Source organism: Epinephelus moara, chromosome 22 (assembly GCF_006386435.1).
Source record: "Epinephelus moara isolate mb chromosome 22, YSFRI_EMoa_1.0, whole genome shotgun sequence".
Classification (NCBI taxonomy): Eukaryota; Metazoa; Chordata; class Actinopteri; order Perciformes; family Serranidae; genus Epinephelus; species Epinephelus moara.
Genome location: NC_065527.1, coordinates 16,531,846 through 16,559,821, shown reverse-complemented (window position 1 = coordinate 16,559,821; position 27,976 = coordinate 16,531,846). Strand labels below are relative to the sequence as shown.

Below are 27,976 nucleotides of genomic sequence, written 5' to 3'. Positions count from 1 at the left end.
ATTCATTTGCAGTAAAAATTAAAATTTTGGTGTCAAAATTTAGAATAACACACCTGGGATCAGACTGAATACAACAGTATACTGTTTGTTTGTTTTTGTACTTTACTAAAGGATAATTTTTAAGGTACTTGTACTTTACTTTTCCATTTGATGCTACTTCACTTCCACTCCACTATATTTAATAGAGAATTGTTTTACTTACTTTCTACTCTTACGATATATGAATAACAGTTAATTAATGATGTCTGATGTTCTCTCTCAGGTACATCTGATCCAGCCTGATTAAGTGCAAACCAATATAGGTGGCAGGAACAGGAACCTTGGCTCACTTCATTTATTGATAGCTTTAGTAGTTTAGTAAAAGTAATTTGTAATTACATGTATTTAATATACCATCATTTTTTCAGCAAAATGAGTACTTTTACTTTAATGCCAAGTAAAAACTGAATTTCCCCTCAGGGGGATTAATAAAGTATATAAATAAAATAAAATAAATGATAAACTTAAACTTTTTACTTTTTAAATGCATGTCTAAATGAACTAATGAAGCCTACAAAACAACTTCACATCAGTTGCTGAAGCTAGCGTGCATGTACACACGTACACACACACACACACACACACACAGTCGCGCTGAGAAGACACACACACACACACACAAGCAAGCGCCATACCGACCATACACAGCTGAAATGCACTGAAGTAAACTTCTACATGTCCATTAGCTTTAGTAGCCGATGTGAAGTAGTTTTAGACGACATTATTGCTTCCAATGGCTGCCCGTTGCGACTCGCCAGCAACCGCGTAGGGGGGGGGCAGACACTGAGATACAGTATGAAGATGGCGTGTTTATCAAGCATCAACAGTGGTGTCTTTAAAACTTCAGCATAGAGGATTTCTTATTGCAACTTTGACATTTTCTGTTGCCTTGCCTTCAAACATCAAACTGCTGCTTCACGGACAATCCTCTCTCTGCTCCTCTCTCTCTGTGTGCCTGCAGCGCTGCCTGCATCTAGCTTCAGTGTTGATTGGCTGTCACTCACTTGTGCCGTGTAGCCAATCAGTGGGGGCTGTAGGCGGGACATTTGTTACACAGCACAGAGTGGAGACTTCAGGCAGACAGGCAGAGAGAGAGAGAGAGAGAGAGACGGCTGCATGAGAGCCAAAGGAGCGTGTTTTAATTAAAATAAACTTATTTTAATTAAAATAAACTTATTTTAATTAAAATAAACGTATTTTATCGGCTATCGGTGGAAAAAACGGCTGATGCCGATTATCATAAAAATGCTGAATATCGGCCGATATTATCGGCGGGGCCGATTATTGGTCGATGAGGTAGAATGTTCTGGGTTAGGGTGACCTGACCGTTGGAACAGATGAGCCAAGTTTCGCAATAGGAAAAATTTTTGAGATGATAAGGACACGTGTGATCCAGCTCTGAGAGAAACAAAGAAGACAGGAAAATATTAGCGCACGAAGTCCAGCTTTAGGAACAAACAAAGGAAGCAGGACAACATTGGATTCCCAGGGAATATGACCCAAGCGTGTCCCTACACACACACACACACACACACACACACACACACACACACACACTCACATGCACATGAACGAACAGATGCCCACTATAAAGGCATTTGAAGGTTGACTGTTCGGGGCTGTTTCGCTGTGTTGCTGTTTCTACTGGTGTACTGTTGTACCTACAACCTGTATACTGAGTTCTGCAATTAAAGTGATCCCGTTGGCTATAACCTTTCTCCGTAGTTCTCCAAGTCTCCTCATTTCAGTGTTTTCTGAAGTCGAGCATCCTAACCTTACAGGAGCACTAAACCAAAAGGCAGAAGTAAGCTGTTCGGTCGGTAAAGTCTCTAGTGCACATGTTCTATGGGCCCATTGAAGAAAGATCCAGGTAGTTTTACACCTGGGTAGACAAACTTCTATTGTGGCATGCACCACTGAGCAACTTAGATAGGAATAAACAAGCTCCGCCATCAACACTGTGAACAGCTCTCTTTATACATCCGTGGGTCACTAAGACAGGGCTTATGTCTTGTCTTAGGTTTAGTTGGTCCAAACGTGGCATTCTAAGTTGTGACTGGGGTCACACGTAATGGCTGGGAGTCAGAAGATGGATTATTACTTTCAAAGAAGCAGCCGTGCATGACCACCAACTTTTTGAACAATGACAACTGACCTGAGGGTGACCTTAAACAAAGCTGTGAAGTATTACTTTTAGCTTACACAAGGAAGACCCCCCAAAAAATACTCCTTCACAAATAACGTAAACTTAGCTGCAAATGTGTGATCGGTTCGATCAGATGCTAGTGTCATCCTTACTCTTTAATACCACTGCTAACAACAAACTGTCCGTCCAAACACAGACACACCACTCCTGCACAGGTCTGTTAATTTTTGAATCTCGATGTACATGAAAAGTCCTTTTATTTTTTTCGGATGCTACATAATAACACCACCCCCGATGATAAATGATAAGCTACACTTTAGCAAGACAGCAAGAACATGTACGTATCATAACAACGCATGCACTGCTAGACAGCAGCCACAGTGGCATAGGCATTCACACGAACATGCATCCATCAGTAAGACAAGGCGTAACTAAGACAATGCTGAAGAGTGGTTGGTGCAACTATCGTAAAGTCAATTCTAAAGACTGGTTTTAACAAAGAGAGACTTAGCAGCTAGGACTAGGCTTAGTAAAGACCAGTCGTTGCAACCTGCTCTGAAGGGGTAGTGAGGATGGTAGCCCTAAGAGAATCGCTTCACTATGATGAAAAAGTCCCCCCGGCTACTTTAACACGCTGTGTCTGACTGGGGCCTGAGGCTTTCAATGTACACATCACATATGGGAGTTCTACCTACACAGATTTAAAAAATAATCCGAACCCATTCTTTAACATTTACTCACCACCAGATACATCCTCTGGTGGTAGACTCCGGTGACATGGCTGATGATGTCCTTCTCTGGGATCTTCAGAGAGCAGCACTCACAGAGGTAGAGAGGGTCACGCTCATCATTGTTGCATTCAAGAAGTGCACTTAAGCCTAGAAGATATATTGTTCACTATTAATACTGTGTTAGAAATCTTCCCCCTAGGCTTGAAATGTTCCTATTTTATTAGAAAAAGAATGAAGCTCAATTAGGTAAAACAATGGACTACGTCTCAAAAAAAAAAAAAAAGAAAAAAGAAAGAAAGAAACTCACCAACAACAGGATCTCGGCTCTTCTTGCTAAGATACTGCCACAACTTCTCTCCTGGTTGCTGGTTCATACTAGCGGATGCTGTAACAGCCACAGGCTCAGACACATTTTGTGCGTTACCTGGCAAATTTTGGGGTTCTTTATGAGGTGTGTCTTCTTTGGAGGTGAACCGCTGCCTTTTATGGTCCATGTCTTGTGTTACATTCATAGCAGGACAGGTGCCCTCCTGTGAGAATTTCCTCTTCTGTGTGATACTTCTGCTTGTCTGTATTCCGGCCTCTGTTCCATCACTTCCATCCGTTGGTTTTCTTGATGTAGGCTCTTTTATCTTCTCCTCCTTTATTCCCTGGCATGTCTCCCTTCCCGCATTCTGTATCTCCTCTGAACTAGTTTTTGAGGTCACATCTCCTCTCTTTGATTCTTCATCACTTGGTGTGGGAGTCTCCTTGTTGTCTCCCTTTTCTGTGTTTTCTCCACTTTGTACACAATGTGCACTGGAGACATCAGCACCAACTTCTACTGACATCTTTTTCAGGGTTGTCTCATCACTGTCGGAGTTTTGACTCAAAGTTTTCTCACACCCCTCCATCGTCCTGCTGTGTTTCTCACTATTGTCTCTCACATGGTCCTTGTCTTTTTCCGAGGTTTCTCTAGGAACTGAGAAATACACATGATGTTAAAGATGCATTTAATTATAATCATCCAAAGCTATGGAAAACACTACCTATAGAAATCACGGAAGCCAGCTCGCACTGGTGGAGGTGTGCCACATCATCTCGTTCATAATAATACCAGTATGATTTTAATATGATGCGTAAAATTTATATTGTGATACTCGCTGTATTTTGACTTGTTCACATATTGAACAAGTATACCGTTACCCACGGCAACAACAAGCATGGCAGAAAGCGAAATCATTACAGACTCCGCGGTGGTTCCAAAAAGAGGAGCAGCTTCAGCAGTGTGGAATAAACTGTGGCGTCCTGAATGTTTTATGAACAGCCCCAGACTTCTTGGACTCTTTTAGCGAGTTACCACTCAGAGGGAACTCATTCAGCGGCTCCTCTGGCAGCGGCACAATCTCTCTAGCCATGTGCACACAGGAGAAGATGTCTTCAAGTGATTTTATCATAAACCTTTGGTAATGTAAACCTATGTGATGCTCGCGGCTGGACAAAAAAACTACATATACAGTCAGGTCCATAATTATTTGGACAATGATACAGTTGTCGTCATTTTGGCTCTGTACACCACCACAATGGGTTTTAAATGAAACAATGAATACCTGCTTAAAGTGCAGACTCTCAGCTTTCATTTAAGGCTTTTTTCAAAAATGTAGTATGAACCGTGTAGGAATTACAACCATTTCTTCACACAGTCCCCCAACTTTAAGGGCTCATAAGTATTTGGACAAACTAACATAATCATCAATTAAACAGTCAGTTTTAATACTTGGTTGCAAATCCTTTACAGTCAATGACTGCCTGAAGTGTTGGACACATAGGCATCATCAGATGCTGGGTTTCTTCCCTGGTGATGCTCTGCCAGCCCTTTACTGCAGCCGTCTGCACTTCCTGCTTGTGTTTTGGGTGTTTTGCCCTCAGTTTGGAATACAGTTCCACTGTATGTGAATGTGCAATAGTTCTGGTATCATAACAGCCTGTCACAGGTTACAGTGTGATGATTACAGGAGAAATAGCAGAGCATAAAGTTCCAGGTGGGGGGAAAAACAACTCCATCATTTAGGATTTTGCTAAAAGACATTCTGGGTTAATCTGAGAGATGCTTATTTCGGTTAATCAATGTCTGTTGGTGAGTCTGTGCCCAGAATTATAGGCTCTGATTATTAATAAACGCAAGGTCTAAAAGGTGACACAAGAAAAAATACTATATGAGATTTGGATTAATAAACTCTCAAATCACCACCACTTTTAGATGAAAATTGCTGAATCACTTAATCCATGTTTAAAACTGTTTTTAAATGTCCTTTTATATTGGATTGCCTTGTTTGCTTGTTTTATGTTCATTATGTCTATTTTCATGTGACACGCTCAGTGCTTATAATGCCTTTATTGTAAAGCGCCTGTGATGCATTTCATGCATGACAGGTGCTACATAAATAAAGTTTATCAATATTATAATTATATAATTGGCTTGACATACCCAGCTTTTCTTTAAGACATATTGGGGGTATTAACTCTGTTTTTCCTTCTTTCTTCTTTACAGATTTCAGGATCTTTATTGCTGGAACAAAACACAACATAAGTAACAGTATAAGAATAGTCAGGAAAATAATTCACATTTACAGACATGAAACATTCGTTGCATTACGAATACTCACCTTTCTCATAGCTGCATGGCTCCCAGATGGGCTTGTCCAACTGTACTATCTTTGAAGGCAGAAAATATGGAGATAAAAACATCAATGCATGCCTAGAGGAAATGCTACATAGCATGGAGATAGTGCAGAAACTCAGTGCATGGTTCAAAATACCTGTACATCTGATAACAGGTGAGACCATCCTGCCTGTATTGCCAAGTCCAGTAAGGTCTCTGCACTGGTGCTTGAATTGTTGAAGACCCGGTGGAAACACTTCTACACACACAAACCACAAATACACAAATGTTTAGTCCAGTTAACAGTCAGAATTTTTCTGCTACACTTAAACACACCTTTGTGGGGGAGTTTGAGGCTGTAAGAGCGCCGGCTCTTGCTGTGTACATAGTCTTCACACCTTCAGTCCAGAATTTCACAATTCACTCACAGATGAGTGTCCCTTCGTGGTCGCCAGTTTTGTGGTGGCAAAACAACTCTATTTAATAAACAGTTTAAAGAAAAAAGTCTTCACATGTCGGCTGTCTTTCTTGAGTTTTAATAAGCATTAATAAATGGAGTCACACGCATACAACCGCATGAACAGTTAGTCAGTGAGTCAGTGCCTAGATGTTCTTCAGCTATGCTATCTTTATAGTTCCCAAAACACATGCATGTCAATAGTCAAAATAGATAGCAAGCAGGTGGTTCTGCAGTAAGCATCCCTAAGACAACATCTCTTGAGGCCCACAAGGACACTTGTTGTTGGAGCCTCCCTGGCTCATAACCTTTAATCTGCTTCCATTTGGCCCCTGCTGTATCTCACACTGCTGTCACATTAGGGGTTTAAGTGAGCAACACATATCATTAGGTGAGAAGTTCAGTTTCATCAAAACAAGTAACCTCAGGACATGGGTATACAACACATGCAAAACACATTATAGGTTAAATACCAGAATTTTCCATCACACTCACTTGTATGCAATATCTAATATACCACAGATATTCAGACATTCATTTCTTGACATCACTGTACTTATTTGTGTACTTTTTATTGTCCCCAGAAAGAAATGGGACTATAATCAACAAACTGCATTAGCAGATACTACTTAAGACCAATAGAAAAACAGCATATACTTTACATAATAATATCACAACTAGCACTGGATGGTGATACATTATAGTATAGCAATTTATAACCGTTTAGGAAACAAATTGTGAATGATAATAATAATCAATAATCAAGTATGCTTAAAAGTACTACAGAAGTAATTACAGTAGTTTTTGTACTTTATGCAGTATAATTAACTTCTGTAACAGCAGTGTCGCTGTCCATACTCATTACTGAATGTATTATAAAGTCACCTATGGATGAACATGGTTTTTTTATATGCTATATTAACCTTGCAATTTTTTTCCAAACCATAACATAAAAAAGTTTGCAAATTTTCTGCACTACAACTCTGGTATATTCAATTATTGTCTCAATTAACCTATTTATTTTTAATACATTTTACACAAGAAAGCTCTGTTTGATTATGGAGAGCACATCTGACCAACTGAAACAACTGTCCTAACTGTGGTTTATGTGGAAAATAAGCATACGGCATTAAAAGATTTATTTTTTTATCTGCATGTTTTTTGGGGGTTTTTTTTACCCTGTAACACTTAGTATCCAGTAAATCATTTCAGTCCATGGCTTATGCACTATTAGTGCAAATAACATTAACATACCTTATCTTGTCCTCCTCTGGCAACAACAGCACTTGTAGTTGCAACACATCACTGAGCTAGCTAATGTTAGCCAAGTAAATGTATACCATAAATTGCTTTTTAAATTAAAATGAGTAAAATAAAACTGGATAGAAGCAAAATACAAATGCCCCTCGAACTTTTAAAATGCCACTGATGTTAATTCATAGGTTTTGCCAGCATTAGCAAGACATGCTCAGTCGGCTAGCATTAGCTTAGTTCACTTGTAGCTTTTCTAACGTTAGCTCATTAGTTATCGATTAGCGCATCACCGAGCGTTATCGGTGGGAGCGTATCTATGTTTCCAGGGTTCTACTGTATGTTTCCCGGGTTCTATGTTCCCCACTTAACCCTGCAAAAAAGGTTCTATGGTCCCCGCTTACACAAAAAAGGTTTTATGTTTCCCGGGTTCTATGTGGCCCGCTCAACCAAGTGGGTAACATAGAAGCTTTTTTGCAGGGTTAAGTGGGGAACATAGAACCCGGGAAACATAGAACCCTGGAAACATAGGGATCAATCAATCAATATCCTTTATTTAACCAGGTAAAAAGTCGAGATTTAAAACCTCTTTTCCAAGAGTGACCTGACCAAGACGGCGGCACAAAAGCAAAATGGTTACACCAAACACACAAGACACAAATAAAATACGATCACACACTACAGGAAAACCAGAGTGGGATTACATGATTACACAGTGCAATCACAAGATCCAATTGAACTTAATTCTCTGTCTTTTATAATTGTCTTGAATTCCCCCAGAGTTACAAGATGTGTCAGTTTCAAGTCCTTCTGCACATCGTTCCAGGTAGACGGGGCAGAAAATTTAAAAGCCTTTTTGCCCAGTTCAGTTCTGACTCTCGGGACCTGCATCTGTATGATGCCCTGAGAACGCAGGCCAAATTGGCTGAGGTTTCTACACATGTGTAAACACAAATATGTAGGCAGAAGTCCAAGAATAGATTTATAAATAAAAGTCAGCCAGTGAGAGAGTCTACGAACACACAAAGATGGACAATGTGCGATGGCATATAAGGAACAGTGATGTACACGACAGCTGCAACCAGTAATAAAACACAAAGCACAGTGGTATACAGTATCCAATTTCTTTAAAAACTGATCAGGAGCATTCATAAAAAGCAGGTCTCCATAATCCAACAAGGGTAAATAAGTTGTGGTGATCAAATGTTTTCTGACTTGCAATGAAAAACATGATTTATTTCTAAAAAAGAAACCCAATTTCAATTTCAGCTTAGAAACGAGTTTATCGATGTGCAGTTTAAAGGACAATTAGAATGCATAAGTATTTATAAGATGTGACCATATCAATTTCAACCCCATGAACAGTTGACAACCTAGGACGGTGAGATGGAAGCTGCTTGCCATTTGAAAATAGCATGGTCTTTGATTTATCTGCATTCAGCACTAACTTGAGGGATGACCCCTTATCGGTTAGTGTCATCAACTGTCAGTTATTTTATGATGTAACGTTAGCTAACGTAACGTAGCTCTTTCTAATGTTAGCTAACGTAATGTTAATTAACATTAAATAACGCTATGTTGCCTGCCACCATGACCTTTGCTTACTATCTCTTACTGAATAAAGGAGGGAATTTAAATTTTATTTAACTATTGAACATAAGTTGCAACAATGTATACACATTCATATTGTGTTTCAAAACAGTCTCCTAAGGGACTGTTCTTTATGTATCAGAGGAGGGGGAGGGTGGCTGGGGTGTGATTTGTTGATGTTGCATCAATAAGCGATAAAGGTTAGTGTCTTCATTGACTGTCAGTTATTTTCTGGTGTAACGTTAGCTAAAGTACAAGTAGCTCTTTCTTACACTAGCTAACATAACGTTAATTAATACTATTATTGCCTGCCACCATGGGCTTTGCTTACTATCTCTTACTGGAAAAAAGGAGGGAATTGAACTTTTATCTAACTATTGACCATGAGTTTTACAAATTTATACACATTATTACTTCAAAAATGAGCCTCCTAAGGGACTGTTCTTTACTTATCAGAGGAGGAGGAGGGTGGCTGGGGATTTCTTTCTTTCACATCAACGAGCGATATCGGTTAGTGTCTTTATCGACTGTCAGTTATTTTCTGATGTAATATTAGCTAACGTAACATTAGCTAACATTATTTGGTTGTCACGTTAGCTAATGTTACAGCACTGTACGTTAGCTAATGTTACAGCTGAGAAAATCAGCAAATAATCACATTTGGGAAGATAGAAAAGCAAACAGTTTTGGTAATCAAACACTTCTTGGTTATTACAATTGCTGCAGAGTAAACTAGTCAGTAAATACCGGTAAACCTGACATGGTGACAATAAATATTATTTTTTACTCACCTGAGTCAAACTGTGGCTGGCCTCTATTTTAGTTTAAACTTAAGCTATTTTTGCCTGCCAACATGGGGTTTGCTTACCATCTCTTACTAAAAAAAGGAGGGAATTTAACTTTTAACTTTTGAACATAAGTTGCAAAAAGGTATACACATTCTTACTGAGTTTCAAAACAGAGTCTCCTAAGGGGCTGTTCTTTACTCACCAGAGGAGGGGGAGGGTGACTGGAGTGTGATTTCTTTCTTTGTTTCTCTTGTTAATCGTGATACCCCTCAAAGCTACAAATATTTTCCTTGAGGAGCCCTGAGTGACTGAGGGAAACTGCATGACACTTCCCTCCTTCATAGATTTTTTAAATATTCACACCAAATTTAAATATAAATGGTCAAAAAGCACAGGAGTGAGACTTCCCACCAAAACAAACAGCTCATTTCTTTTAAGAAAAATGCAAATCCTCCTTACAAATTGCATCATCACACAATACTTGTGTGCACTTGAGCAGAATGCATGGCTGCCACTTGTCATTGTTCCTACCCCACAAATCCAACAAAATTATCCGCCTACTTAAATATGGGTGTATTTTCTGATGGATGTGTTCATCCTGTATGACGTGACGTGACATGATTATATGTAATATATACTTCATCATAATGTCCTAAGCTCCTACAGTATACACTCTAACCTTTCAATGTTTAAATAGCAGCCTAACCAAAACACTTCTTTTCTTTTTTTTTTTTAACATACAATGACTAGAAAAACATGTGACATCCATGCAGCACTCTATAACAGAATAAAATGGATGCATTTAGCTGCCTAATCAAAATCTGGAGTGTAATTCAACAAGTTAACAGCTTGCACATACCCTGCTTTTTGCTTTGTATTTTTCCTAACACAACTTTTACTGTGCTGTTGTTTGCTGCCTTTGCACAACACACCAAATGATTACACAAAGAACTGAGTGACGATAAGAGCATAGCAGTCACCATTAATGGAAAAATGGAGTAAGAAGTGATAGTAAAAATACTCACCAGAAATTTTACAACATGTTCTCGGCTGAACACATGAGCGTAACGTTCAGCGCCACTCAACCTCCTCTCGCAGAGCAAACAGAGGAATCCCATATTTTTGAGCTGAACCCCTTTAACACACACATGAAACATGACCACGAAGTTTGCACCTGCAATGATGACACAAAGAAAAGTCAAAAACACCCAGAGTGCATTTCTGATTTCTTGTGAGACTGTTTCTCTGCAGTGGCACTCACCGAGCAGAGGAAATCTCTCGTTCTGTTGGAGTTTGCTGTGTCTTTCACTTGGTGGAACTGCACGGATATAAAAACAGACCAACAGGCATCACTCAGATGAAAGTAAGCCATTTCATTTACCTAATTAGGGTTAAGAAATTATTTTATAACTAACCGTCACGCCTTAAGATTGTGTGGTATTGCTGAAGTCTTGCCATCACTGCAGACAAAATCAAATGGGACAACAAAATCATGTCTCGCTTTTGGAATTAAGTGGTGTTTGTCAGCTTGGTGGCACACATGACCAACAACACTTCGATAATCTCACAGAGCAGAGGTCACAATTTGGACTTTATTTTAAAAAAAAAGAAATAAAAAAAAAAAAGGCTTTGAGCAGAGAGGAAAGATACTGTGAGTTTGTCTCCCCATCAGTGTTTGAATAATTTGATATGACACCAGTTCCTACCATTTGGGTAGCTAAGTCCATCAAGCCTCTTAAACTCCCAGGATGGCATATCAAGAACCTGAGAAAGGAAAAATTCTCAATTAGTAACGACTAAAGACATTGTTTTCTAGTCTAAAGACTATGACTGCCGAAAAATAACGTTTTCATTTTATTACATTAACATTTTATTACATTGGCCAGCTTGTTACAATCCAATGTTTTGTAGGGAAATCTTTGGATCTGACATTCAAGTGGTTGCCACCAGACATGCTCCACCCACTTAAACACCAGTGCAGACCAGGTACCCCACCCACATGGCAGCAGCACTCCCCAGTAGCTGTGGCCCTACAGCAGGACAGTGCACCATCCCACACCACAAAAACTGCTCAGGAATGGCCAGAGGAACATGACAGAGACCTAAAGCCAGATGAAAGCCATGTGTTTTGTGTTGAAGCCAACGTGTTAGTGTCAGACACTATAGGACACCCTCAGGTCCTGTGTTCATGCCTTGACACATCAGAGCCATGTCTGGTCCAAGCAGGACCCACCTTCAATCAGATTGGGATCTAGGCAGTTTTTGTGGTGTGGCATGGAGCATTGTCCTGCTGGGGGGGCACTGCCATTGACAAGTGCCATTGCCATAAGGGGGTTTATTTGGTCTGCAACTGTGTTCTGGTAGGTGGAGCGCATCAGTGGTTTTAATGTTTTGGCTGTGAGCACAGTTTTAAAGCAGTTGTCTTTCTGAGTTTTATCACAGTTTTTCATCTGCATACAGAGCTCATGCTTTCACAACACCAAACTAGAATTACCGCCTCACAGTTAAATGCCTCCACACACCAGTCAAGTTTCTCTTATAGTTAATCCATGTGTGAAAACATGGATGTGTCACACACATCTTCCCCTGACACCACAGAAAATCTATACAATCAGCGTGTCACCAATTTAGTATCTGACCAAACATCTCCACTTCTGTTCCTGTGATATGACAGAGAGAAGTGCCAGAAAAGCCAGAGAACTGTTTTGTGCAGAATATCATGATGTCATAGTGAAACTGACCTTTGACATTGGACATTTGGGTAAAGTTTTGTCATAATTAGCGCAAAAATACTTGAATTATGGCCAAAAACATATTTTTTGAGGTCACACCGACCTTGACCTTTGATCTTCGACCACAAAATTCTAATAAGTTTATTCTTAAATCCAAGTGGATGTTTGTGCCAAATGCCCTAAAGGTGTTCTTGAGACATCACATTCACAAGAATAAAAGTCCATTCTCATTGAGGGCGAATATCCGCGCGGATTATTCTCACCGAAACATATAAAAGTTGATTTCATAGGTTCTTATGGAAGTTTGCACACCAGGGCAGAACTTTCGTGCGGTGAAAAAAGTTTCCCCCCAGACTTTGACCCCCCGCGGAATTCGCCGGGGAATTCCACAGCTGGGCCAATGAAATTGTTTGTTTATAGTCGCGCAGACCCGGAGAGTCCAAAATCCAGTCAGACAGGACAGTATGGGAGAAAGGTTGATAAACCTCGTGTCACAGCACCCCGTCCTTTTTGATAAAAGACAGGATGATTTTATGAACAATGAATTAAAGGACAACGTCTGGCAGTCCATTGTCCAGCTTGGCGGCTGCGGTGAGAGTGTTAAGTGCTAAAGAAAGTTGATGTTGACACTTGTTAAACGTTAGCTTGCTAGCTCGCTGCTGCTGCTGCTTCTGCTGCTGCTACTCGCGTCCATGTTCACCCACACCCATTCACACTGTGCGGAATTGGAACACAACAACGCGAAATTCCACACCGCGTCCGTACCGCGTCTGTGTGTATGGTTTAAACACGGAAAAGCGCTGCGTGAATATTCCGCAAATCCGTCACATATTTCCGCATCGCGGCAGTGAGAATGAACCTTAAGACAGATAAGGTTCTAGTGACCTTGACCTTTGACCTATGACTACCAAAATCTAATCAGTTTATCGTGGAATCCAAGAGGGCATTTTTGCCAAATCTGAAGAAATTCCCTCCAGGTGTTCATGAGATACCAGGTTCACGAGAATGAGACAGAGGGACAACCCAAGACTATAATACCTCCAGCTAAGGCTATCGCCCACATGGAGGCATAGACCCAAAGTTACACTAAAACCTTTATACATTGCTTCATCTGCCATACACCTCCCAGCAATGACACAAAAAAGTGTATGAGAGCAAAAAGATAAGGGTCTCTGCACAGGGAAGGTCAAACTGCTCTGTACACTCAGAGGAGATGAGACACAGATCACACTTTGACATTGTATAGTTAGTATATAAAATAGGGATGTAACAGTCCTCGGTAAAATATTGAACAGCTCGGATCAATATGCCCTTATGGACCACAGGTTTTTGGTTTTGCAATTAATTTTGCATTAATTCTTTACAGGCCACTGTGTGTGTGTGTGTGTGTGTGTGTGTGTTTGTGTGTGTGTGTGTGTGTGTGTGTGTGGCCGAGTCCATGGATGTTTAAAGAGAACAGCCGAGTCACCCTGCTGCACAAAAGCCCTTCCCGCGAGTTAATGTCCAATCACTGTTGTGGCTCCACCCACTCACCCCCTCACACTGTTGTAACTGGAGCTGGGGAAAGTGACGCCCGCGTCACACAGAAAAGAAGTGGAAAAAACAAACATAGAGAGCCTTGGCAAACGCAAGCGGAGGAGTTGAGAGACAGAAGTTTGAAGAAGCACCGGCTTCATACAAATCTCCAGTGTGGGATCATTTCAGTTTCGCTGTTGAATAAAACGAAGAGGGAGTGAAAACAGTTAACAGAAATTTCACTGTCTGCAAACGTTGCTTGAAACATGTCTCGTGTATCCACTACCATTATATTAGGGGGGCGCAAACTAAATAGCCTAATGTTATTTATCTTATGTCATTTCTGTTTCTACATGGTCGCACGTTTACAATCCTCCTCTGCTCTCTGTATCGCGCTTGACAGTGTTCGGCCCTCATGCGCACACACACACACACGTGCGCACAAGCACACACACGCACACAGACACAGGTGAGCACACAAGAGCGCGGCCCGGGCCACATTTTCCTGAAGGACAATTATAATCAAGCCAGTCTATGGAGCGGAGCCTGTGTTGCATTCAGGCGTTGTCACTTAACTAACAAATTACAGCACTTGAATAGGCTGTAGCACAGCAGCATGTGTAGAGGCAGATAATGTATCATTCTATATCAAAGGTGAAAATAATGTTAGTTGCATAAGGTCTTAGAAACAGTTGGCCAGATGTCAGATTTCGCAATAGGAAAGAATCCTTATAAGAAGTTGTTTTTGAGTTGGTGAACTTTGGAAGACACCGTTAAAGGAGTTGTTTCGGTAAATTGATGTTCGTGCGCTGTCCAATTCTTGGAAATCAAACAGAACAGAGTACACTTAGGTTAGCATTCAAATTCCGAAGATGTCTTGCTAAAAAAACAACTGGTTTTGTTGTTTGTTGGTCTAATTGTCACACCATCCCCTCCACCTCCCGATGACACAGTCAGCTCACATGCATGTAATCAGAGCCATTTCACTTAAGAAACGTTGATAAGATACATCTGAAATGTACAACTGTAATATATCTGTGGTTTGCAGAAACGTACAACGCTGACATTTTCTTGTAGCGAGTGAGCTCAAATATGGAATTTCCACCTTCAAGAGAAAAACAAATCACAGGTCTGTTCCAGTTCTTTGGCATTTTACCTTCAGCAACATCTGTTTTGGTCCTCTTTCCTTCTCCTCTTCCCATGCCATTGACCTCAAGACTTCCACATCCAGGTTCTCCCACGCAAAAGGCAGACGCCAGGGGTTCTGGTGCAGCTAAGAATATTAAGACAAAAAGGGGTATTTATAAACCAAGCTATACCCCAGGGGAGTCACCTGGGGTATAGCTTGGTTTCTGGGCCCTGTAGGACTCAGTATTTTCAAAGTGTCTCCCTTACAATCTGCATTACCATGCAATGATAACATCTCAATAAGAAAAACATTTTTAAACTGCTCTTTGTGATGACACGTGCACATAATGCATTAACAAGTGCTTCACTCTGCAACAGTATAGGGGCCTGCTGCTGAGCTTCAGGCTCTGGATCATCTCCAGTGCTGGGATCCACCCACCAGATCCATGGTGGAGAATCACGTGTGTTAATGCATGTTAAGATGGAAAATCATGTGAGTTAATCTCTCTTTCCTATCAATAAATAATGTTTACATGCCACTGTATTATATTGTGCAGTGTAATGTTTAATTGCATAAAAGAAAGAAGCCTACTGAGCATATATTTAACACACTGTATCACATCCATGCCACTGTATTTAGTAGGCTTATTATAAGCTGACTGATCACTAATGAACGCATTCTGTCATATCTTGATAACCATCCCTGGCGGGAGTACACAATTTAAGACTTCCTTCCCCAAGCTCGTGACTGTAAAGGGTTTGACGGACGACGTGGGCCTGAGCCTGGAGCTCTGCAGCTAGACCCTTCCCAACAGTAAGTAAAAGTCTGATTACTTTGAATCACAAAAAGAGGTAAAGACATCAAACTATGTGACAGCGATAGGACCTGTATTAGTACTAATGTGCAATATAAAACTAAAAACAAAATATACATCATTTGCAACTCCTCACACATGAGTGGTTCTGCTAGCATCCAAACACAGCTGCACTGAACACTAACCACATTAATCACTAAAAACTCACCAAGGTGTTTATGAGATGTTTCATGGAGTTAAAGTGCTGTTTGCGAAAGGACTTGCAAAAACAGTCCTCACAAGCAAAGCACACATAAAAAGGGTCCTCCATATCTCCATTGCTGACACATGTCACAACCAGGGATACACCTAAACAAACAGAAATAAATAAATAAGACGACATATTTTTAACATATTTATATATCATTTTAACACCTTACAAAAACACATTGTTAACAAGTGGGTCCGCTCACCAATAAGTGGTTCATTATGCTTCAAGCGCTCTTGGTGGTACATGTATAAGTCCAGACTGGGTTTCCATCCTAACGTTTAAAATAAAGAGCGTTAAGAGAATAAGTTGAAAAAAATACCAAAATAATTTTCTTAAATTAGCACCATCAACTCAAACTTTGTGCCTAAAAACACAGAAAAAAAACATACACTGATCAGCCAAAACATTAAAAACACTGACAGGTGAAGGGAATAACTTTGATCCTCTCGTTACAATACAGTGTTCCTGTGGGAAATTTTTGGTCCTGGGGTTTATGTGGATACCACTTGATGCGCTCCACCCACCTAAATGCGCAACAGTGTTTGGGTGGGTGGAGGGTGTCAAGTGGTATCCACATGAATGTCAGAACTGAAGGTTTCCCAGCAGAACACTGCACTGTAATAGGATGATTGATATCATTTACTCCACCTGCCAGTGGTTTTAATGTTTCGGCTTATTGGAACTATATATATATATGTATATATATATGTATGAAGAGATAAAGAAATAAAGAGATTTATTTATTTTAAGACCTTTTCACCAACATTTTTCTAAACTAATGGCTCAAAGTGCTGCAGCATATCGTAACAAAAGAAGAAAAAGTGTACCTGCTTTGCAATCATCAACACCTGAAAGAAAGGGGGAAAATAATCATATCTTATGTAACTGAGCTTAACAATAAACAAGTATGTGGGAAATGAGAGGAAAGTGTCCAGTACCTCCAAAGTGCCTCTTCAACATCTGGGGAGGAACATTACAGACACATCTTAGAGTATGTAATGTTATATTTTGTAGCATATAATTAATAATCACAAAGAATTTCTGTAGAAATCTATGAAGATATTGATTTACCTGTTTGTGATTCCACTTGGACAAATGATTGCAATACTTATGCATACTGTCAAAACTCATACTGCAGTTCTGCCACAAGGGAGAAACAAAAGAAAAGTGAAAACAAAGCTCACTTTAATGTCTCCCACTACACAGATAGTACAGGTAGGGGTGGGGGTAAAAAGTTATACAGCTTAGTATTGTGGTTTTTGCATGCAATATTGTCTTGATTCACTGAGGCCAGTGAATTGTATCTTAACTCTAATACTGTAATAATGTCATATCGTGAGACCTCTGGTGATTTCCACCCCTATGTATTAGGTACAATAATAATATCCAGGCTATCGTAGTGAAATATATTATTGTGATATTTATAATTCGTCACCTGACAGTGTAGTTTGTACGATAATGCTCCAGGTCCAGCTGGCACTACAGGCGCTGGTGGTGCTGCTGGAGCTGCTGTTGGCCCTTCTGACGCTGAAGACACTGCTGAATTTGCTTGCCCTGCTGGTGCTGCTGACGATACAGACACTGCTGGTGCTGTTGGCCCTGCTAGCGCTACAGACGTTCCTCTTGCTGCTGCTGCTGCAGACGCAGCTGTTGGCCCTGCTGGTGCTGAAGATGCTGCTGGTCCTGCTCGCACTACAGGCGCCGCTGACGCAGTGTGGGGCTCTACAAAGAAAAACAAAGCAGCACTCAGTTATCAGTTCTATATTGTTAATGGTTAAAAAACATTTTCAATGGAAGTTTTAAAAAAAGAAGAACTGAAAACATTGTCTCTTTACTGGGACTATCAACTATCTTGTTACTTTTTATTATTAATCATTTTTATTATTGTTTATTCAACAGTTTGAGAATTTATGCAGAAATTTTGTAAAACACTAGAGACTATCTGACATGAGTCAGTCCACTGGTCCAACTAGTTCACAATTAAAGAATACATACGCAGCCTGCTCCCTGGTTTGATAACTGTAATCAAGCTGTCCTCCTTGTTTTCCTTTCTGATGGATTCCAGTTCCTTCAAAGCTGCAAGCCACCACAGATTCAATTAGCAAAACATCATTCAGGTTTCCACTGAGGGTCCGGTTCATTCAGATGAATACAACATATACTGAGGCATGAAAAATAAATACCAACCTTCTGCATAACTAGCGAAATTCACTGATGTGTACTTGGCAGGCTCCAGGCTCACTTGCTGCAGCAGAAAGCCATATGGTTTCACATTAATATGAACAAAAGCATTTGTTTGGGAAACCAGCACTAGTGACTTTGTGAGCTGTATTACCTTCATATCAGTGTTTCCAGTACTCTGTAATTCTGCCTGCTTTGCAAAATCAAGCATTGTGGAGGCAAAGCGGTAGTTGTATTTCTGGTAGGATCCCTTTGACAGCAAAGTAGACGGGTGCCATTCTTTCTGCACAGATTCAAACTGATGTGAATTACACAAATACCTCACAAGAAGAGAAAGAATACTGATTTCAGTTATTGTGGACTCATTACTTTTGTGAATCCCACTTAGTCTGGCCCCTCCCCTGGGACCACTTTGCCTCCAGCCCTCCTATATAAGGGGCCTGTCTCCACAGGGCAGCACACACCAGTAGAGTGTGACAAATGTCAAATACTTCTTTCAACTAACTTAAAAAATTCCTGAGTGCAATGTCACAATCTTTTTACAATGTGTTTATCGCACAAGTTGACATCACGATGACGATATCAAAACTATATATTGTGCAACCCTAATCACGATATTTACCAGCACAGTGTCAACTTATGTCACCACTCCATCACAAGCTATTTCCTTCTAGTCAGTAGCCCCTTTTACACTGCCAGATCTTCCGCAAATGTTGGGTCATTTTGCCAGCAAGCTGCGAGCGTTTAGAAAAACAGAGCCGGATTGGCGAGTTGATCCGAGGTGCCCAATTTTCCGCCTCGTAGGGTAGTCATATTGGTGGAACCCTTTTGGTTTAAACAGACCGAGGCGGCCTTCTGCAACGGGAGGGGCTGCTGAAGACTTGTGGGAGGGGCTGTTGAAGACTTGTGGGAGGAGCTGTTGATGACGCCGCATGTGGGACCCACTGGCGGTGGATTAACAGGAAACAGCTGATAGCAGGAATTAGCGAGCAGCTAGTAGCAAGAGGGAAATGCAAACCTGACAAACACTGTAAAGATGAGCAACTAAGGAGACAAGGAATTGCGCACCCTCCTTGTCCTCGCAAACGAAGAGGCCATTAACCGGCAGATGACAGGAACGGTGAGGAATGGGCCAACTTACTAGAGAATCGCCGAAGGACTGACCAGCCGCGGCTTCCCTCCCACGTCACTGTTTCCATCACATGCTGAGCTACACGTTTTGTTACCTGCTCACGCCCCCCACTGCCCCGAAAAAGGCGCATTCTGTATAAACAAAAGTAGGTAGGCGGCATTTTGCTGCACTCCGATTTTGTTTTTATACTGCCAATGCTGAAAGAAGACTGATTGGGATTTCCTGCAAATTTGCACAATTCCTGTTTAAAAAGGGCTAGTGACACAGGTTCCATCATTTCCTCAAAGACACACCTTCTGAATGACCTATATCCTTGGTAAAACCTGGTGTTGTAGATATTCCCTGTATCTCTGTGATTGTGTGGCAACATTTTCTTTACTATCATAGCTACTTACAAAATAACAATAGATGTGGTCAAAGCTCAGGATGTGTTTGATGATCATGTGGGTGGCCAAAGTTAGGTGGCAGAGCGTGCAGAGATAGTATCTCTTCTCAGTCGACCCGGCACAAATGCATTCAACGAGGTGCTGCATGCCTACAAGACCATGATCAGAGAAGACAGAAAAGGGGAAGAAGTTAAAAAAGGAAACTGACGAAGGCCAAGCACAAAGGCCTTTGCATACCAAGTCTGTATTTTTTGTAAGCATTCTATCAAACCTTCAGCCGATAAACATCGTTACGCACAGAAACGTTGCACACTGACTCCCATATGTTTCATTGTCCTTTTGTTGCAAAAATTAGCAATACAAGAAAAAATAGGTCTCTGCCAGCATCTTGAATTTGACATCACGGCAACCTGAAGGGACTGAGATGTCCTACCTGTCTGTCTGTGTGTGGTCTACATCCTTTATGACATCCTCCTTCTCGTCATCATCCACCTGAATATTACTACCTGACATGTTGAAGTAGGCTATCTGAGTAATAAAATGATACTGTATACACCATTCCTCTCTCTTGTTGCGGATGTTTGTGTCCTGCATGTTACACCACATTTTCCTCACAGGTTCTTTGTCAAACAACTCTCTAAAGGATTGTGAGGGATATGGAAAAATACAGAAGATCTAACCTGTTCCACACTTTGACAGACTTAAGTTTCTTGAATCAGTGTGTAAATGTGATTGACACAACTTGAGGCTATATGTTATAAAAATTATGATCACGCTGTGTATGTACGCTGTGTACCAGTCAGTAGGATACTGTTTCTGTTTTTTACTCAAACACCACAACGTCAGCAGATTCATCAGCTCTGTATCTGTAAGGGAGGACAGGGAGGACAGGGAGGCTCGGTTCAGAGACAAATCAAGGACAGGCCAGTTGGAGGGCCAGACAGGCAGGGTATTGTTCCAACAGAGGGATTGTGACGTTATCTACAAGTGTGTACTTGATAGAGAACTGGAAGCTGAAACAACCGAGCTTCCCATGCCCACTTGTGCTGTATAATAGCTGATAGCAAATGCTCCTCCAGGGAGCCTTTTTCTCTGTAACCTCACCTTGTGTGTTGCACTGTGAAACGCTCCTTCTTGTACAAGAAAATAAAACTTTGTTAAACTTTGATACTTCAGCTCTGATCTCTGTTGCTTTAAAAGTCATTACGAAGAAATTCTTTTGATACTGTATTTATCTTAAACATGTAAAAATTTTGGACAAAAAATACAGACTTACTGTGCAAAGGCCTTAAGTATGCATGCAATTTTGTTAAAGATGGTTATAAGTGGTCTCTGTATGCTAACCCCAAATGGGATGACTTGTTTTCTTTGTGCATGTATGGACAACTTCTCAGTTCCTACGGTGTGTAGGGAGCCAGAATCCCAACATTTGCTTTTCATCAATCATAGATTACCATATAAGAGGCCGTACACATGCAGCATCTTTAACCGCCTGGAAAACACAGGTCAGGCGCTAAGTGCTGCTCTTGTGCCTTTTTTGTTCCATCGTTCAAGAGTGCAGCGGCAGGTTGCGTCCGAGGTTGCTAAGCAACCTTAACAAGTACCATATCATAGCCTATTCACCTGACATCCAGAGTGCAGAGCTGATCTTCCAGGCACTTCCAGTAACAGATGTAAAGCTCTGGCAGCCCTGCACTAAAATGGTCAACTTCCTCTCCATATTTATCACAGACTGATATTTATGGAAAAAGGGAAGACATCCAATGGCTGTGATTGGTTTGTCCTCGTCACATGACATGCGGTGCGCACTGCTGCATTCCAAAAGTTAAACTTGGTTTATCTCAGGGTGCAGCTGTCACTTCTTGAAAAATAGGCGCCCAGGAATGCGTGCGCATTGGTGTTTGAGCATGTCTGCTGTGTGTCTACACTGAAATAAATGAATCACCAAAAACCAGCATGTGCACGGCCCCTAAGGCATTGGTTTTTGCACTACAGTCCAAACTGATATTTTATCTAATACAGAGCTTTGGACGGTTTCAAATCACAAGCCCATATCAGGACAATGTCTGCACTCAATCAATCCCATACAATCCTTTGGACACTGATCTGTCCACACAAGAATTAATACACCTTTAACAGAATCTCCTTTTCACCTGAATGACTCCCACCTCCTCAGGCCTGTGACCCAAGAATGTCTCTTTTAATTGATATTACATGATTATCACTGTAGAGTCGCAACAAGACTCCCATCATCTAATCCAAGCTATCACATAAAAAATGTTTCTCCAAATGAATGAATGAGTGCATTTAATTTATCTGTACATTCATTCATTGAATCCAAGATTTTATGTTGGGAGACAAAACATATGTTCCCCTTTATGTCCTCTTGTTTTTCATGGCCTTCCTGTTCTTCATACTGAAGGAAATCATCTTCCATTAAAGGACATTTCATTACATTTTGTGAAACATTTACTGACCAAGAAGTGGATGCTTCCTTTTGCTGTCTCTTTGGTATGTTTGTATCATCGTCCTCTTTGGCTTGCCAGCTGGAGAAAAAAAAAATGCAGTGTTAAAGCATGGACTAAAGGATAAGGAAGAGTAAATGTAACATTCAGATAAAGTCTCATCACACATCACACAGTCCAAGTTCAGAATACGGGAGTTTTCAAATCATAATCAGGTTGCATCACCCACATGAGGAGAAACTTCACAGATGTTTTTCTTTCTAATCTCAAACATGCGCACACTGCAAGATTTGAAAATGATGGCATGCCACACACTGCAGGATATTATTGACATCATCGTGCCAGAGCCAGCAATACATAACCTCATATGATGTCATGATAAAGCAGATGTAAACAAAATAGAGACTGACGTGTTGCGGCTACTTTCTGTAATAATGCTTTGTAATGAGAAAAAAACAAAAGCAGAAGTCTAAATGAGTCTGGATGAGAAAATGGTATGTTGGATGTTATCAACACGGCGCGTCTATTCTTCAGCGCGAACTGGTGGTGAGTCAGTTTTAGTATCTGTCAACATTAGTGTGCTAGCTAATTTTAGTCAGTAAGGTTAGGCCCTTAGTTAGTAAGGGCGAGTCTGTTTTCCAATGATTGGCAACACTGACAGCTGACGTAATCATGATCATAATCCTCTACATTTTAAATCCTAAACATCAAACATGTTTTGAAGTTAACGGGGCATCCCCGATGACTCTGTGAGCAGTTTGGGAGGTTTAAGACTGAACCTGTAAACCTCTCGTATAGAGTGCTGCAGGGACGACATTTACTTGTAGGCCAACGTGGAAGCTAGTGTCACCCTGCAGGGTTGTCCACACATTCATTTATTTATGGCTGCCTGCCGCAATTAAAACATCTGCTGCCATGTATTGATTTAATATTTTTGGAGCTGTTCATACGTAGTGCTGTTGGAATATATATACCATTTGGTTTTTTATTGCACCACAGTCTTGGAGTGCAGAGTGTACCCTGGGCACACACCAGCAGAATGCCAGGTGCAGCGAAAGTGAAACTTAACCATTCATTGTGCTGTGTCTAAAGTTTGCTTTCACTCCCCTTGCAGCAGCTGCTCATCTCATCCACCAATCTAATCTGCTCTGACCAGAAAGCCAAATGGATTTTTCCATCAGGGTTTGGATTTGAGAAAAATGTGCACATACCTTCAAATAGCTTGAGAAGCTTGTCATTTTCACTGAGAGTGCGCATCACTGGAGAGTGGAATTAGATCATTTTTATTAACATACATTTCAATACAACTCTCAAACAAATATCACATAGAGAAATCTTAGATTCATATACCCCCAGAGTAGGTTTCTGGTTCAAGCTTTTTCAACAGATTTTCAGGTAAATCCAACACCTGCAAAGAGAAAATGTAGGGAAAATGAGTAACATCCTTTATCATTTAAAAAGGCTTTCATCCCAACAATAATGACAAATGTTGCAACACAGTCTGTACATGAAAGCGCTGTGGAACCATAAAACAACAATGTGGTGGTGAACTAGAACAGTTGCAGTGCGTCCCGGACAAGCATGACCACAGAGCCTTTCAAAGTTTGTAAACAACAATGATGTTGCGCACACAGTATGGAACAGTGCACAAGTTTGACAAGCTGTTCAAGGGCATTAACCACCAAAAGCCTTCTTTACATAGGACTAGCATTACAAGGGGACATCATGTCATTTAGAAATGATCAACCATGTCTGTATTTTGTGTGGTGCATTCGCAAAGACTAAGCAAAGTCTGTAATTTACTTGAATTTACCGATATTATGACCTGGATATGATGCGCACCGTCATTTGTAACTCCACTCTACACAACACAAAAACACGACACAGCATCACTAGCGGTGATGTACAATGATAACCTTTTTTTTCTTTTAAATGTGTGTTAAACAAACCAAACCAATTTCGACACACACTGTTACGTGTCATCCTTCTCGTCACAATCTGATCACCAATCAGCACAAGCCTCGTCCATCTGATGAAAGTAAATCCAATATTCCTTTTAACTCTGTTTTGGTCTCCATAAACTACTGAAGGAAATATCTATCTCTTTAAGGCCCCGAAACACCAAACCAACGGCAAAGAACTAGTGGCAACGAAGGCAAACTGTTGTGTCACCTCACATCACCTATATCTGGCCAAAAAGTTGCTCTTGAACACACCACGAAGACTACAGCCAACAGCCAACTAGCACGTACAATCTGCACCTGCGTGAAAGGAAATACTTCTTCATACCAGCGGGTGGCAGTTATCTATCTTTGTTATTCAGAAAGGGAAACTTGTAGACCGGCATGACAGAGCTCATGAACAATGACATTAATAATGACAAACCATTTCTGCTTAAGAGCTCAATGACAAAAAAAATGTTTGTTTTGATCTCATGCCCTCTTGACTTTAGCTGTTTGTTTACTTTGCTCAGTTCTGTTTCTCCTATCGTGCACTGAGCTGAACTGCCAATCACAGTGATTTCACTCACTAAGGGGCTACACCATTTCTGACACCAATTCAACATGTTGAATCTGCCAAAAAAAAGCTGACAAGGGCCGACTACAAAACTGGAGCCACAGACGTTCAACAACAGTCTGACACTGACCAACAGCCGATTGTCCCCTTGGTGTGTCAGGGTCCTTAGATGCTAAATGCTCCATTATGTTCACCAGCTAAGTGCTAACTTGTCTGTGTGCTGTTTGTGCTAAGCAGGTAAGAGTTTTCCGAGCTTTTTTTTACTGAAACACTGCTTGCTGTAGACATAACGACACTATGACAATGGTGGGACTGAACAAAAGTGGTAAAGCTGTGGGCTGGGAAACCAAAACAAGGAGCGTAAAGAAACTATGAAGCTACATAGAGCTGACATGGTGCATGGTGGACTCCGTGGATGAGGACCCACTCCCTATGTAGATATAAACAGCTTGTTCTAAGGTAACGAAAACATGATTCTTTTTTTCAGGTCAATATACACTAAGAAAACATACTTCTTACATTTCATTTTTGCCAATATATCCTCCTAAATCCTACACACTGCACATTTATTGTTGCATTATTCATTCAAATTTAGGATTCCAGGCCACGAGGTACAAACCTGTAGTTTTCCGAGCCCCCTTACTCTTATTTCCTTTAAGACCTCAGGCGTCAGAGTGACGTTCTTATCCATGAAGGGGATCCAGGAGAATCTCAGTACATTGGGGTTTACGTAGCTCTGAAATACAAAATACAAATGAAATTGTGCTTCCAAATTTTAAACAGCGGCTCATTTTCATGATGTTCAGCACTTACAAAGTAGTTCCTGAAATGGTCAATAGAAGAGAGGTGGGTTACAATCCTGTCTGCCGGGCGCTTTTCCTCACAGACATGGCAAAGGTAAAAATATGTCTCTGTGTCTACACTGAAACACAAAGTCATCAGAGACAAGCCTGGAAAAAAGCACATTGAATAGTTACTTAAAACATATGGAATCATTTACATCTTCAGCAGTACTATACAGTGTCTCACAAGTGTATACTGTGTATTATGCTGCTGCATGAATATAGAACTCAAGGTTCAGAAAAAAATTGATTGAACAGAAACATTACTGTCATGTCATCACAAGTGTTATATCATAGGCAACTGGACTTGCTTGCATTTCTTGAAGATGCTTCGCCTCTCATCCAAGAAGCTTCTTCAATTAATGACTAAATCTGTGCATTCAGTGTAGTCAGGAATGCAGAGATTTGTACATTGTACATCACTCCACAAATGCATGGCACAGCACAAGACTCAGTTGTCCACTTATATCTAAAGGAGAAGGGACATTCTTTCATGGACAGCAATGTGCACATCTTGGCCAGAGAAGAAAGATGGTGTTGACAGAGGTGTGAAAGAAGCCATCTATGTCAAACTGGAACAACCATCATTAAACAGAGGAGGTGGCCTACGACACCACTTATCACCCACCTACAATGCAGTCTTTGGATCCCTCCCAAGACGACTTCACACCCATTCACACCTGAACCCATCTGACCCTAACAACACACATGATGGCCAGGTGGGTTAATGACTCACATGTGACCCCAACGACTCTGTAAGGGTTCACACCCACACAGAGTTTAAAGCCTGCAACTCAGCAGTAGTTATTTAGAACTGAAGCTTCTTGAATGAGAGGCAAAACGTCTTCAAAGTCCAGTTGCCTATGATATAGCACTTAAGATTACCATGACCTGGATGACTGAGAATCTTCACCGACATACTGCCATGCCAATCATATGCACTTTTTCTCATCAATCATTGTGACTCTGCTATAGTAAAGGCCAGGAGTGGTTTGTCTTCTGCTGATATGCATCAAAGAGAAGGAACTACAAACCATTTCAAAGACTACTAACCTACGATGGGTTGTTTGATGTGACGCCTGGCTTGTGGATTGATCAAGCTAATTTGTGGAAAGAAGCCTGTAGAGGAAAGACAACAACAGAAGAAAATATAATTATACTTCAATCTTAAACTTCAAATAAATAGGTAATACGACAGTGAAATTCAAATCTGTGTTGTGCATTATCTGTTTGAACCATTTCATGCTTAATAGGCTAAAGGTCTCTGTATGCAACAACAAACAAACTTATACACCGAGTTGTCTGACTTCATCTAAAAGGTTCAAACCTGGTCCAAATGGCCACACTTGAAGATGAAAGAAAGAAAAAACTGGTACAAGTGGAAACACTGGAAAGGGACAAATATTTTTTGGAACCCATTTGAATTATATCATGAATGCACATATTGTCTGTCAATTTAAAAGATAATTTTGCAAGTCAATAAAGTCACAGTTTTAAGTATAAGACTGTGAAAATACATAATTACAAAGACTACACAAGTTGTATAGGAAATGCCATAACTTCCTTTCTCGCTGAAGCTCCAATGCTTGCTGTATTCCATACCAGTATGTACACCCACTAGCAATGGGTGTTGCTTGTTCGTTTGCTTTTTGGCTGATATTCAAATAAACACAAGACGTTTGTGCTCTAGAGAAAGGATCAGCACTCAGTGAATAACCTCCTAAGCCCTATGATAACCTATTATGGCAAGGCTTAACTATACAGACCAGTGAGCAGTGATAACTAACATGTCTTTGGGGTCATCGGATGGGAACCTCCTTTGACCGGTGTTTCGTCTAGTTGGTGCCACGACACCTCCAGGAGGCTAGACAGTGATCTGTGGCGTCCCAGAGACACTCCCCTAATGCCAGGTCTCACTGCTCCCCGCGCCAACCCAACAATCTCCTTTACCTTACCTACACATGTCTTTCTCAGCCCAAACAGCACTGCCACCTTCAACAAACCCAGGCTCCGTACATGCAAGCTCCAGGTAGCGACAGTGCTGATACTACTTTTACTAGCACATTCATCATACTCTATTTCACACGCTACATAGCATAACTCCAATATAAGCTAAAGTTAAAGGAGATAAGTAAACTCACATGATCAGCAAACACACTCACCTTGCAGCATGGTCTCAAACAAAAGGGATTCAAATAGGCCACTCCCACACTTAAATAACCTTCATCTTCCTGGATTTTCTCCTGAGAGGACTGATTGGTGGATCTTGTAGTGTAAAAGTCAAAACCCTCATCAGGTGTTAGACCATATAAGTTGGGTAAGATACAAATAGCTATATAACCATGTTAGTGTGTAGACTTCTACAAAAAC

The 27,976-nt window shown here is 40.7% G+C and overlaps 1 protein-coding gene across 2 annotated transcripts in view; it reads right to left on the bottom strand.

The window, feature by feature from the left end:
• The window catches only part of LOC126383582 (uncharacterized), a 61,052-nt gene that overhangs the window by 17,087 nt on the left and 15,989 nt on the right, over positions 1 to 27,976 (bottom strand). For both annotated transcript variants that reach the window (XM_050034115.1, XM_050034116.1), the window contains 26 exons: positions 26,660 to 26,725; positions 25,578 to 25,714; positions 25,384 to 25,500; positions 23,598 to 23,655; positions 23,459 to 23,506; positions 22,260 to 22,328; positions 19,792 to 19,931; positions 18,419 to 18,547; positions 18,271 to 18,328; positions 18,079 to 18,159; positions 17,519 to 17,805; positions 17,155 to 17,223; positions 17,022 to 17,043; positions 16,911 to 16,931; positions 16,286 to 16,354; positions 16,042 to 16,181; positions 15,047 to 15,163; positions 11,350 to 11,407; positions 11,059 to 11,103; positions 10,905 to 10,961; positions 10,669 to 10,817; positions 5,715 to 5,816; positions 5,562 to 5,610; positions 5,384 to 5,464; positions 3,224 to 3,877; positions 2,927 to 3,063 (listed from right to left, as the gene is read on the bottom strand). In XM_050034115.1, coding sequence (XP_049890072.1) covers positions 2,927 to 3,063; positions 3,224 to 3,877; positions 5,384 to 5,464; positions 5,562 to 5,610; positions 5,715 to 5,816; positions 10,669 to 10,817; positions 10,905 to 10,961; positions 11,059 to 11,103; positions 11,350 to 11,407; positions 15,047 to 15,163; positions 16,042 to 16,181; positions 16,286 to 16,354; positions 16,911 to 16,931; positions 17,022 to 17,043; positions 17,155 to 17,223; positions 17,519 to 17,805; positions 18,079 to 18,159; positions 18,271 to 18,328; positions 18,419 to 18,547; positions 19,792 to 19,931; positions 22,260 to 22,328; positions 23,459 to 23,506; positions 23,598 to 23,655; positions 25,384 to 25,500; positions 25,578 to 25,714; positions 26,660 to 26,725 — 2,960 coding nt within the window. The remainder of the gene's footprint in view (positions 1 to 2,926; positions 3,064 to 3,223; positions 3,878 to 5,383; positions 5,465 to 5,561; positions 5,611 to 5,714; positions 5,817 to 10,668; positions 10,818 to 10,904; positions 10,962 to 11,058; positions 11,104 to 11,349; positions 11,408 to 15,046; positions 15,164 to 16,041; positions 16,182 to 16,285; positions 16,355 to 16,910; positions 16,932 to 17,021; positions 17,044 to 17,154; positions 17,224 to 17,518; positions 17,806 to 18,078; positions 18,160 to 18,270; positions 18,329 to 18,418; positions 18,548 to 19,791; positions 19,932 to 22,259; positions 22,329 to 23,458; positions 23,507 to 23,597; positions 23,656 to 25,383; positions 25,501 to 25,577; positions 25,715 to 26,659; positions 26,726 to 27,976) is intronic.